At 45.8% G+C, this 14,351-nt stretch overlaps 1 protein-coding gene across 1 annotated transcript; it reads left to right on the top strand.

Annotated features, from left to right (window-relative positions):
• The first annotated feature begins 10,700 nt into the window (after positions 1–10,700).
• Positions 10,701–11,828, top strand: LOC120659153. Its single transcript, XM_039937200.1, has 5 exons — positions 10,701–10,849; positions 10,937–11,150; positions 11,244–11,307; positions 11,644–11,689; positions 11,768–11,828. The coding sequence occupies exons 1-5, from the start codon at positions 10,701–10,703 to the stop codon at positions 11,826–11,828; spliced, it is 534 nt and encodes a 177-aa protein (XP_039793134.1).
• Positions 11,829–14,351: the final 2,523 nt, after the last annotated feature.

Raw genomic sequence — 14,351 nt, forward strand, 5'->3', positions numbered from 1 at the left:
GAGCTCAATTCATCTGTAGCACGCGTGCAACGAACATGACAAGTCATATTGAACAGAATTTCCCAAGCAACTTCGTTTTTTTTTCCAACAACTGAAAACAGAAGCTTAAAGGTTCAGTTTCAGAAAACAGTTGCCCTAGCATGATTTTTATTTTCTACTATGCATGTCAAGAAACAACGAGATGAGCTATATATGAATTATAAAGCTATAGTATGAACTATGTATACATGATTTTTCCAACTATACATGTCAAGCAACTACGAAATGAGCTGTACATGTCAAAACCTGATAAAACAGTCACCAACATCCAGTTCGCTTTATCAATGTTCAGAATTGGGAGACCGTTCTCAAATAATTATGCGTCAGTATATCAACATTTAGGTTGTGTTTAGTTTGCGAAAAAAGTTTGGATTTTGATACTGTAGCACATTTTTTTTATTATTTAATAATTAATATCCAATCATGGACTAACTAGGCTTAAAAATTCATCTCGTATGAAACAGTTAAATTGTGTAATTAATTATTTTTTCAACTGTATTTAATGCTCCATGCATGTATTCGAAGATTCGATGTGACTGGTACTGTAGAAATTTTTTTGGAACTAAACATAGCCTCATTATTGAGAGCGACCTGCGTTACAACGATCTCATTCATCTTTTCTTTCTTTCTTTTTAACGAAAAGATATTCCCTCATCGTTTGGCAATTTTGGATTCCTATATGAGTGCAACTGTCCCACAATAATCTAGTTGGGCCGTGAAGGGCTGCTAGGGCCGGAAGGCACGCTGCTGCGTTTTTTCTATTTTTATTTTTTTAAAAACATTTTTTACATAAATATATTTTTGGTTTCACAATTTACAGTTTTATACCCCTACCGCTCAGCAGGGGGCCTATCGCCCGTCTGCGGGGCGGCCGGCCCCCTGCCGGGCGGTAGAGATCTATATGTAATTAAAATTTGAGTGCTATCGCATGGAGGCCCCTACCGCCTGGTGGAGGGGCGGCAGGCTCCCCCCATATAAAAACAGAGGTCCCCCCACTCCTGCATTTGCAGCAAACAATATCCATAGAGAGAAAAAGGAGAGACGTGGGGTGAGGGAGAGAATTACAACAGCGAAGCCCTGCCGAATTTTGGATCCGAACCGCAGGTAACCAATATTTCTCAACTTTGTCATTCTAAATTTTTTGTATTTTTAATTCTATGATTAGTGTTTTTTATAATTGTAACCGCTTAGGGTTCGGATTAGTGGTTATAATTGAAGCCGTACCAAGGTTTTAGAATCTGATTTAGTTAAAATTAAGTCTTTGGATGGTTCGCTAGTTCACATACTCTCATGTATATCTTCCGACGTTCTAGCAGGTGTTCCTTTACATCTTGCATTGTAATACCTCAAAACAGTGTGAAATCTTTAAACTCAACTAATTTTGACAACACCATCACTATCGTACCATCCGCTAATAGATCCAATTTCTTACTGATTACAAGATGTGTCATGATCTCAAGTATTATATTAGATTTTTCTTCGGTCCATGAAAATCATCCAAAATTGGAGGCAGCCATTACCTTATGCTGCAATATTTAGAAACAAGTTTAATACTATATTTCACTATCCAAAACTTAATTCTATTTTAATTTATAATTAATTTAGAAACAAGTCTGTAATAAACTGAAATTTTAATACTGAACTGAAATTTTAATACTATAACATTAATTAAATTAAATTGCTTTACAATATTAATGGATTCATACGTAACTTACCTGCAGATCACAAGTGCGGAATCCGGCAGGGCTTCGCTGTTGCAACTCCCTCCCTCACCCCACGTTTCTCCTTTTTCCCTCTATGGATGTTGTTTGCTGCAAATGCAGGTGTGTGTGTGGGGGGGGGACCTCAGATTTTTTATTGGGGAGGGGGGAGCCTGCCGCCCCCTGCCGGGCGGTCGGCCTGCTTGCCGCCCCTCCACCGGGCGGTAGGGGCCTCCATGCGATAGCACTCAAATTTTAATTACATATAGGTCCCTTCCGCCCCCCTGCCGGGCGGTAGTGGTATAAAATTGTAAATTGTGAAACCAAAAATATATTTCTATAAAAAATGTTTTTAAAAAATATAAAAATAAAAAGGCGCAAGCTGCTCTGGTGCCACTGCTTGCCTGCACACTACTATAGATCGGGCCATTTGTCCCGGTTCCAAAGGGCCATTTGTCCCGGTTTTGGAACCGGGATTCGGCTGCCGGGACAAAAGCTCTGGAGGCTTTTGTCCCGGGTGGTAGAACCGGGACAAAATGTCCCTCACGCTAAATTTTTTTTGCGCCCTGCGGGATTCGAATCCAAGACCTATTGCCTGGCGCATGACTTCCTTGCCAACTCACCTAAGTAGTACATGTGACTCAATAAAGAATAACTTCCTTTTGAACTATCACGTGGAGGGGACTTTTGTCCGGGTTGGTAACACCAACCGGGACAAAAGGGTTGTGCCTTTTATCCCGGGTGGAGCCACCAACCGGGACAAAAGGGGGTCCTTTTGTCCCGGTTGGTGCCTCCAACCGGGACAAAAGACATATGTCCCCCCGCTGGCCCGGCTAGCCGTTGGACCCCACCTTTTGTTTCGGTCCCAAAAACAGCCGGGACAAATGGTCTGGAAAAAAGACCTGTTCTGTAGTAGTGGCGTGTGCCTGAGCTTGCAGCCCATCGAACTCACGGCCCAAGCATCCCTCGAGGAAATACTGCACAATACACAGTGGTGTCATGCATCCAGATTCCAGAGTGATGGCCTGCCTGAGCGAGTTTTGTAGTGAGTTTGGTCTTCGTATTGATGGAAGACGGATCCTGTTGGTGCACAGTGTGTTCTAAGCAAAACCACCCGTTTGGTCGTTTGGGCGGCAGTGTTGGGTGACAAGATTTATCCAGTATGTTCTGATTGATTGACTGGTTGGTCGACTGATAATACGTGTGTGTTTTTCGTCCTCACACATTCAGCACGAGGGGGCAGGAAACCGGCTTCATGATTAGGCATTGCTACTACTAGCTAGTACTACTAATTATTTGCTCTCCTTTTGGTTACTGGCTAATAGGAGTACCAATTTTCTGTACCAAGTGCAGTAAGAATTTTTTTAGAAGTACAGTAATATTGTTTTGAAACTTTTCCATCAGCTAGTACCAAGCTTACAGGGAGAAATAAATGTCTTCAGAACATCTCCTGTCGTGAGAAAGGGGTGTAATAATAATGATTCACATCGATGACTAGTTTTGATATGGAAATACTTATGGAATTTAGAAAAACCCTATTACATGGTAATATGGGCCGTTGCAGTTTCCTACAACATGCCCCAAAAGTAGTTGCTATAGCTTTTGAAATTTTCTCATGAATATATTTTTGAACATATCCTCTAGGCAAAAAGGGGTGTTGTCGTTGATAGGCGAAAACTTAACTTTGACCAGTCGTTTTTCATATTGAAATATTTACGAAGCATATAAAAATCGTAATACTATGGAACTTTCCACTACAAGCCTGCTCAAACTTAATTTTTTCAAAAATCCAAACTAAACATTTCAAAATCAGAACGGCTAGTTGTAATGAAAAATGGCAGCATAAATTTTTTTAAAGAAATGATGACTACCAGATTTCAACTAAAAAATTTAAGCTTTAGTAGACCCTAAGTATGTCATCTGATCCATATATTGAATTAGAGTCAAAATGTAACTCCTAATCTCATTATTAGTCAAAACTTGAATCCATTCCTAATTAAGTGACCAGTTCCTCAAGTAAGACTCATAATTGGTCCCACACTACCGGAAAACCGATAGTTGCCGAGTGTCTCGGTCTTTGCCGAGTGCCAGACCACGGGCACTCGGCAAAGATGTGGTTTGCCGAGTGCCAGGCCGCGGACACTCGGCAGAAATCTGGCACACGGCATGCCCGGGCGTTGCCGAGTGCAGGCCGTCGGCAAATCAAGGCACTCGGCAACGTGTCTCCTTTGCCGAGTGCTGGCCGGGCGGCACTCGGCAAAGCCCGAGCACGTGCCCAGCACGCGCGCCGCCCTTCAGGGGGGTTGACGGCGTCAACTCTTGGCCAAGTGCCTCCAACTGGCACTCGGCAAAGGTGAAATATTGTCGAGTGTCTCCAGCTGGTACTCGGCAAAGTAGAAATGTTACTGAGTGCGCTGCCGTGGCTCTCGGCAAAGCTTCTTTTGGTTATGAGTCTTGGTTAAATTTTTTTTGGGCCTTCAAATTTTTTTGGTCTCCACTTAAATTTGATAAGGTAATTCCTAGTAACATAAAATAATTTTATTGATTGGTTTACTATTTTCCTTTATTTTTTTTGTTTGCGGGGAATAATCTGTCGAAGTAAATTTAAAATTAGAAGTGGGTCGAAATTTCGAAATCAATGAATGGAAATTTGATATTTATGTACTTGAATCAAAACTGATGCCGTATGCGCGAAAGAACTTAAAAGTTGAAGTATCTTTATCAAGAAACTTGATCACAAGCGTGTGCACGGACGTTCGGAAAAAACCAAAAATAGCATGCAATGTCTGAAAATCATGGGAATTGTGCAAATCTCTTGGTTTCATGCGAGGATAGAGTGGAAAAAAATTGACAACATTTCGGACACGTGACAATGTACGCCACTTATAAGCCGGAGAATCTCCGAAGAAGTTTCGGAGAGATGTGTAGTATCCGGTTGGATTTGTGGTTGAAATGAAAGTCGCATATGATTTCCAATGTGAAACTTTTTATATAGAGAAATAACTACAAAACATGTGTCTTGTGAAAATTTGGTTAATTTTTGAATTTGTTATCTATATATTAAATTATTTTTGGCACACATTGAAAATCATTATATTTACTTTTAAGTTGATCTTTAAACGCATGAAATAATAGGTTTTCTTGCATGAAAGCACGAACCATAATTTGTTGCTTTATTTTGGCAAATTATTTAGTTGGTAGTCACTAAATTTTTTATACATACCTCATCAAAACAAATTTGTTGATATAAATTCAATCCGACTTTAGAAACACATGAAATAATAGGTTTTCTTGCATAAAATCTTGAAACTTGAAATTCAAATTATGTTAATTTGAGTTTGAAATAATTATGCATGAAATAATAGGTTTTCTTGTATTATGTTAATTTAGTTCCATTGTTTTTGCAACTCACAGTAAAAAAAATTATTTGCCGAGTGCCACCTGATCCGGCACTCGGCAAAGAAATGAATAATTTTTTAAAAAAAGTCTTTGCCGAGTGCTGCCGATCTGGCACTCGGCATAGCCAAAGTTTGCCGAGTGCCGGATCAAGGCACTCGGCAAAGAACGAGTATAACACCCCCCAGCGCCCAACACTTAATGCACTTCTCCATTCCTCTCACGCGCCCCGCCCCGCCGTTCCCCGCTCACGCCCCCGACCCGCCGTGCCGCCTCGCCCACGCCCCGCCGCCGCCGGTCGCCGCCCTGCCAAGTCTCCCCCGCTGTCGGTCGCCGCGCCGACGCCCCCCTTCCCCCCACCGCCGTACGCCTCCCCGTCGGATCCTCCCGCCGCCTCGCGCCGCCGTCGCTGCCTCCCCGCCGTCTCGCGCCACCACCGTCGCCTCCTAGCCCCCCCCCCCGCCGCCGCATGAAGCCGCCGGAGCCCTTCCTGTCGCTTACCCCCGCCTCCACGCCAGTGGGCGCCCGAGGCCCGACGGCCGGCGTCTCCACGCTGACCGGCGCACGAGGGCGCAGCCTGCCGCCGGGCTTCGCCTCCTCGGCGCTTGAGGGCGCGCGCGCCGGCGGCCCCCTCCCCGGCCGCCTTGGAGGCCCCTCCCCCGCCCCCGGCAGCAAGGTATTTTTTAAAAAAAAATTATTTAGTTAATTTTTTTAGATGTTAACTACAATTGCATTATGATTTGTAGCTTGTTGTTTAGGTAGATTTAGATTTTTAGTTAGATATAGATATTATTTGTTTGATTTATTTATAATGATTTAGTTTATTTTGTTTAGGTAGATATAGATTTTAGATTTTAATTGTTTATATAGTTTATTTAGACTGGTTTAGTTTAGGTGCATATAGATTTTAGATGTTAATTGTTTATATTGCTTTTAAGACTGGTTTAGTTTATTGAGTTTGGTTATTTTAGATTATACAGATATTGATAACAAAATGATATATTTAGTTAGTTTATTAATAATTATATTTTGAAGAGCATCCCGTGAATATGGTAGAGCACGTACACCAGTTAGGCGTCTCCCGTTCGAAAAAGATACGGTTGCAAATATGCAGATATTTGCATATTGATGGCCGTATCTGTTTCGAATTGTCCACGTTTTTGGGCAGCCCGAGGATGCGTAGATGGGGTTAGTTTATATGGTCCACTCCGATCCGAGGCAGAGTTTCGGCATCATCTCCCCGTTGTTCTTCGAATACACAATCTCCCTTTCAGGACGTGTATCTGGAGAACAGCGGGGAGGTGCTGCCAAAATTCTGTCTTGGATAGGAGTGGATCATATAAACTGACCTCATCTACGCATGGTCGGGTGGGATTAGGACCTATCTTTACCTACTAGAGTCTAAGCCGAACGTCTACATGCATTTAAATTTGATAGTAGTCGCTGGCATCTTGGAAGATGGATGACCGTGAGTGGATGTACACCGGCCGGGTAACTCGAGCTAGCATGACCAATGAATGGATTGAGAAGACTAACGAGTTCTTGGAAGGGGCATGGGCGCAAGCTGAAGGGTCGAGGTTCATGTGGTGTCCCTGCAATAGTTGTGGAAACCAGAAACAGAAGACAAAGAAGGTCATGGGAGAACATCTTGTCAATTATGGATTTACGCCAGACTATACCCGGTGGATCTTTCACGGTGAAGCCCATCGTATGAGGGACGAGGTCGTGAGGCAACGCATCGATGAATGTGATGTTGCTGGTGGGATTGGAGACATGTTAGACGACTATGAAGAGGCACATTTCGGTGAAGGACCGCAAGAGGAGGAGCCAGAGGCAAGCACAAAGGCGTTTTACGAGATGTTGAAGGCGGCACAAAAACCTCTTCACGACCAAACAAAGGTTTCTCAGCTGGACGGCATTGGACGCCTTATGGCCTTAAAGTCTCAGTTTGGCCTGAGCCGAGACGCCTTTGATAGTATGTTGACCGTTTTTGGGAGCATGCTTCCGGAAGATCACATTCTGCCCAATACAATGTATCAGGCGATGAAAATCCTTAGTGCACTGAAGATGCCATATGAGCAAATACATTCTTGTCCTAATGGGTGCATCTTATTTAGGAAAGAGCACGAGGCTGAAACTTACTGTCCAAAATGCAAATCCTCAAGATTCCTGGAGGTGGATGCTGGTGACGGTCAGCCTAAGAGACAGCTCACGATTCCTGTGAAAATCGTATGTTACCTTCCGTTCATTCAGAGGATCCAAAGACTCTATATGACCGAGGAAACCGCGAAATAGATGACATGGCACAAAAAAGGTGTTCGATACAACCAGATAAGATGGTGCATCCCTCCGACGGTGAGTCATGGACTCATTTTGATGAGATTCATCATGAGAAAGCTAAAGAAGCTCGTAATGTATGTGTTGCGCTGGCAACTGATGGGTTCAATATATCCTTATGGTATGATGGCCGCATCGTACTCATATTGGCTCGTGTTCGTTATTCCCTTGAATCCCCCCCCGGCATTCTCTTTCAATGACAAACCATATTTGTGTCGTTGATTATTCCTGAGCACCCAGGGAATAAAATGAGTGTTTACATGGAGCCTCTAATCGATGAGTTGATCAAAGCATGGGAGGAGGGGGTGTGGACGTACGACCGAGCGACAAAGACAAACTTCAGAATGTATGTGTGGTACCACTACTCTCTGCATGACCTCCCAGCGTATGGCATTTTCTGCGGGTGGTGTACTCATGGAAAGTTCCCATGCCTAACATGCAAGGCAACTCTGCAGTTCATTTGGTTGAGAAAGGGGGGCAAGTATTCGTCATTTGACAAACATCGACAATTCCTTCCTGCTGACCATCCATTTAGAAGAGACATTAAGAACTTCGCGAAAGGTGTCGTAGTTACACAATCTGCACCGCAGATGCTGACGGGTGCCATGCTTCATGCTCAGATAGATGCTCTCCAGGTCAATGATGCAGGTGATTTTGTGGGATATGGCGAAAAACATTCCTGGACTCAGGTCTCTGGCTTGTGGAGGCTTCCCTATATTAATGATCTCCTTGGACTCAGGTCTCTGGCTTGTGGAGGCTTCCCTATATTAATGATCTCCTCCTTCCACACAATATTGATGTCATGCACACTGAAAAGAATTGGGGCGAGGCTCTTTTTGGAACTGTCATGGACATTCCTGATAAGACGAAGGACAACGTCAAGGCTCGAGTGGATCTGGCAACGTTGTGCGATAGACCAAGATACGAAATGAAGACTCCGAGTCCAGGGAGACAATGGAGGAAGACTCCGGCGGATTTCGTCCTAACGAGGCCCCAAAAAAAGGAAGCACTAGAGTGGATCAAAAAGTTACAATTTCCAGATTGGTATACAGCGAATCTGAGGAGGGGAGTTAATTTGACTACGATGCGAATCAACGGGCTGAAGAGTCATGACTACCACATATGGATTGAGCGGCTTCTTCCTGTGATGGTTCGAGGCTATCTCCCTGATAATATATGGCGAGTGTTGGCAGAGTTGAGCAATTTCTTCCGCCAGCTGTGTGCTAAGGAGTTATCTTGGGTCGTCATTTCGGACATGGAAAAAGTGGCCCCTGTGTTTCTATGTAAGCTGGAGAAGATCTTTCCACCCGCCTTCTTCAATCCGATGCAGCATTTGCTTCTACATCTTCCGTACGAGGCACGGATGGGGGGCCTATGCAGTACCGTTGGTGCTATCCAATTGAGAGATGTCAGAAGGTCCTTCGAACGAAATGCAAAAATAAATGTAAAATTGAAGCTTCTATTGCAGAATCATATATTCTGGAGGAGGTGTCAAACATCACAACCAAATACTATGGTGACAATCTTCCCAGCGTGCATAATCCACCCCCTCGTTACAATGCTGGCGATAATGAATCGAGTCTCAGCTTCTTCCGAGGACAACTTGGAAGTGCAAGTGATGCGAGGTACAAGACCTTGAACCATGAAGAGTGGCGCCGTATCATGCTATACGTGTTAACCAACCTTTCTGAGGTGGAGTCGTATATTGCGTAAGTACTCAACATTGTTCCCAATTCACGAGTTTCCATTTCACAAGTTTCCACTACTTAGCATCCAACCCCTTTTGCCATTTTTGATACAGGGAATTTCAACAACTATTTTGACATCGCTCAAGGGCTCCAACCCTGATGGAAATGGAGAGCCTTCTTAAAAATGGCGCGGGAAATTCACAACCCGATTTCATTTATTGGTTTCAACAGAAGGTTGTCTTGAATTCATAGTTCTATTCCATTTTGTTGTCCTCAAACTATATGACAAACTATCCTGCATACGCTTGCAGGGCCAAACTGATTCGTCCATGAGTGTCGAGTTGAGACAGGTTGCCGATGGTTTTAGCTACAGGGCCAAGTCGTTTAACGTTTATGAAGTGAACGGATATCGCTTCCACACAATGACATACGAGCAGAGTCGACCCAATCGAAGAACCACTAATACCGGCGTTTTTACGCCAGGTCAATACGGAGTCGAGTATTACGGAAGAGTTGAAAAAAATATACGAACTCAAGTTTCATGGTTCTGTACCACTCACTCCAGTCATTTTCAAATGCCATTGGTTTGATCCAACATTAACAAGGCATACCCCTAGTGTTGGCCTAGTCGAAATTCGACAGGATTCAACGTTACAAGGCAAAGATGTGCACATTGTGGCTCAACAAGCCATACAAGTTTATTATCTCTCATACCCGTGCCAAACCGACCACCGTCTTCGGGGTTGGGATGTTGTGTATAAAGTATCGCCACACGGCAAACTACCTCTCCCAAACAACGAAGATTACAACAATGATAGAGAGTTTTTTCAAGAAGAGGGGCTACAAGGGAATTTTGAGATAGACTTATCCGACGAGATTGGAATGGAAGTCGACAATGAAAGGGAAGTTGACGAGGAAGGTGGAGATGAGGTTCAAAATATTCAAGACTTACAATTACTAGAGCGACTACGTTTAGGCAGAGACAGTGAAGATGACATTCCTCCTTCGGATTCTGCTGGTTATGTTGACATAGCTGATAGTGATGATGAGGATTACGATCCAGCTAATCCCGATTATGATGACTACTTCTAAAACAAGTAGGACTCGCAATATGTAATATATATTATGTTAATTTGTAGTTATATTTTCTTTATTTTCATTTATTTGCAAGTATTGTTTATCTTGACTAATTCGTTCACTCCTTTTGATTTCAGGTAACTAAACAAAGATGCCAGGTGGTCACAAGATGACTTGGCTGAGCTCCTTGTACAGAGGCAGTGGTGGAGGAGGCGGTAGTGGGTCCGACGCACCCGAGGGGTCCGGGAGCCGTAGTGTTCGCAAAGGTGGTGGAGGAGGGGGAGGGAAAGGGAGACGAAGAGGGAGGGGTGGAGGAGGAGGTAGTGGGAGTGGTGGAGGAGGTAAGGTGAGGAGGGGGAGGAGGGAGATGACCCCTTCTCCTGTAGAGGAGGAGGAGGAGGAGGAGGAGGAGGAGGAGGAGGAGAGGGTGGAGGACCAGGGGAGCGAGGAGGAGGAGGAGCACATGGAGGGGGGCAAGGAGGAGGACGAGGAGGAGGCCGAGGAGGGGGCGGCAGGAGATGAGCGGGTGGTGTGGTTGCGTGGACCGTCGCAACTCCCGCGACGTCCGATACCTCTAGCGAGACGCCCGATGATTCAGCCACTAGAGCCTAAGTAAGTATGTTAGTACTTATTTATTATGCATTACATATATTTAAAATTGCAATACTAACTAAAATTTTACCTTAAACACTCTTGCAGGGGGTGGTTTTTTGTGCAGCCTGGTGAGCACAAACGGAAGCCCAATGGTATCTTGGGTCTTTTGTGCCGGCTGCACTTCCCCGGGCTCGTGATGCATGCCGGGGTGCTGGAGCCGGCATACACGTGGGACCACTACATGGCCAGCCCGGAAGCTACTGAACGCGAAGGAAGGAACTTCACCACCAAAGCGAGGCGGGTGGTCGGGGAGTTGTGGGTAAGTCATCCTCACACTAAAATGGTTGAAATATCGCATTCTGTTTCAATTTTTGGAATAATGATTGCAATTATCTTGTGGGTATATATGCAGAATTTCTACAGGTGCGAGGAAGGCTATGAGGCCCGGGCGAACGAGCTGGCTCACCAGGCTTGCTACAAGCTGGTGAAGGACATGCACTACGAAGCGTGTGTCCAGGCCGTCGTTGTGTACTGCGCCGAGTTCGAGAAGAGGAGTGTCAAGAAACCAGCCGCAAGGGACATCTTCCTCACGCGAGACCAGTATTTAAGGGTAAATAAATGTCATCTCTACTCATTTATCTTGTATTTGATATTACAATATGTCATGCACTTCATTACGTTTAGGTGCCTCCGAACTGGTGCGCAAACAAGGCCGGGTGCTGGTCTATGATGGTGAACAAGTGGATCAGCGAGGATTGGGCCCACCAGCACGCCTTATGCCGGGAGCGCCGCTTGATGATGCCGGGTCCGGCACATCATCAAGGGAGCCTTAGCCTCGGCGAGTACAAGAATACTTGGGTAAGTTCACTAATTTCTTCATTCTTTCTAAAGCTATATTTTTAATTCTTACTAATCATCTTGTTGACTTCTTGGCAGTCGGAGTCTCATCCAGGCCAGTCTTGCAACGACTTCACGGCGTACGCCATGTCTCACATGAAAAGGGCGACGTCGGACGTGGCTTACAACCCGGCGGCTCCACTAGAGGCCTACACAAACCCAAGCATTCACGCGCGCATCAATGCGTACACGGAGGTGGGAAGGGCGCTCCATGGGGAGACTTGGGATCCGACCACTGCACCACTCTCCGAAGAAGCCATCATGAGGGCGGGACAAGGGAAGAAGCACGGGCGGTACTTGATCGCCAACAGCTTGGTCGACACGGCGAGTACGCCCAGTCTCTCGCAGCTTAGGGCAAGTACCACCGACTCGACCCCGCTCATACGCCCACGGCCTGAGACTTCAGTGGCCAGCGTGCACCAGAGACAGGTTAGTTTAGATTTAGTTGCCGTTCTATGATTAAAATGAAACTTTGCTTCGTATTGTAACATGGAGGTTTAAATCTTGTAGGCCGAGATGGAGGCAAAGTTTGAGGAGGAGAGGAGGTGCCGAATGGAGATCGAGGCCAAGCTAGAGCAGGAGCGGAAGCTGAGGGAGAAGCAGTCGGTTATGTTGTACAGCATGGTCACCTGGATGCAAGGACTTGGCGCGTCGATGAACTATGCGACGCCGCCTCCTCCCTTCGCCGTACCAGCTCAGCCTTACTTTCCTGCAGGATCTTCTGACACTCCCGTGAGTATGCTTTGTTTGTAGATATTAATTATTATATCTTTGTTATTCTTACTCAATTTATGTGTTTCTATTTACAGAATCAGTCGTGGAACGCATCGAACGACCCTCCTCCGGACCAGAACTCGCCGGCGGCCCCGTGACAATCTTGGCCACCCCCCTCCACCTGACCGTGAGTGATTTGTAGTACCCTACTGGACTTGTGATGTGATGAACTTGTAGTACCCTTGTGGACTTGTGATGTGATGGACTTGTATTCGGACTCTATCTATGTGATGTGATGGACATTATCTTGTGTTATTTGTATCGATGCTATTATCGCAATTGACAATTATATATTTATCGTTATAACTGCCTGTAATGACCCCTGCATTTATATATATTTGTTGTATTTGTATCGAAAAATAGAGAAAAAAGAAGCAAAAAAAGAAAAATAGACCACTTTGCCGAGTGCTTAAGCCAATACACTCGTCAAAGTGGCCTTCCACAAGACAGCACGACAGTACTTTGCCGAGTGCTAAAACCCTGGCACTCGGCAAAGTTTCAAACGTTTGCCGAGTGCCAGGATCCAGCACTCGGCAAAGCGGCCACGTGGCGCCACCATGGGCCGGCACTTTGCCGAGTGCCAGACGCCGACACTTGGCAAAGTTTGAAACTTTGCCGAGTGTCCGCCGTTAGGCACTCGGCAAAGTGCCGACCCAGGGTGGCGCCACGAGGCTGCTTTGCCGAGTGCCAAGGCTCTCGGCAAAGTCTTTGCCGAGTGTCCAAAATCCGACACTCGGCAAAGATCCCTTTGCCGTGGGAGGCTTTACCGAGTGGCGTTTGCCGAGTGTAACACTCGGCAAAGAGTTTGCCGAGTGCAAACTGGCCTTTGCCGAGTAACCGGCACTCGGCAAAGACAGTGAATCTGGTAGTGCCAGCAGGGAGCTACACGAAACCTTGACGAGTTAACAAACAGCATCATATCAATAAGATAGTTTCTCGCCAATTTTAAACACCTTGTCCATAGCAGGCAGCCACTAGTTCCCCGAAACGTGTCGCGGCCCCGCCAACCGGAACTGGACAAGTGGCGCGAAGCCACCAGGGGACTGTACAAGTCCCACTTGGCACATTTGTTAACTCAGCTTCACAATTACAGTGCTTAGATTAATCGAGTGTTTAGCCTGGCGCCGGATCTGCTCATGGATTAAACAACATTATTACTCATGATGCCACTCATGGGTGCACGGGCCAGCTCTCCTCTAGGATCTAAAATTAGGCGCAGGCTTTCACACCCACTTTCACATCAACAAGCCATTGTTTACTCCTCCCCTCTCCTGGCCTCTCCTCCGGCAGAGCCGTCGCGCCCCCGGCCACGCGTCGGCGTGGCGGGGATCTCAGCCGTCGGCCGGAGCTTCGGCGACAGCGCTGCGCCGTGGATTTGCTTCAGCAGGAAGTCATGGCGCGGCGGGCAAATGATTAAAAAACGCCGCAGAGGGTCAGGTCTAGTCATTAACTAGGTGCTGTTAGGGGTGATTAGTTTATGCCCTAACGGCGCTGGCTCCGAGATGCTATGCAACCACTGCACACCACCTTGTGGTCATGGGTAACTGGGAGTGTACGAGAATACGCATCTCCAGCTTTTGGATAGCGTTCTTTTCATGAGGGATGGCGATCTTTACCATGCCAAACTTGTACGGATGAGTGCCACTTGGCAATTTTATTTCCTTCTCACTCTCTCATGAAAGGGTTTCATCCATGATCCATCCTTTGGAGGTGTAGGAGTGGAGTGTCTCTCTTTTTTCTCCCCGTGCTCTGAGCTGTGAGTAGAGTAACGCAACGCACACAAGAGGAATTATCTAGCTATGGCATCTTTGCTTGATTTGGCTCTATCATGCATATGCCTTGCCTGCCT

This window comes from Panicum virgatum, chromosome 2N, assembly GCF_016808335.1.
Source record: "Panicum virgatum strain AP13 chromosome 2N, P.virgatum_v5, whole genome shotgun sequence".
NCBI lineage: Eukaryota > Viridiplantae > Streptophyta > Magnoliopsida > Poales > Poaceae > Panicum > Panicum virgatum.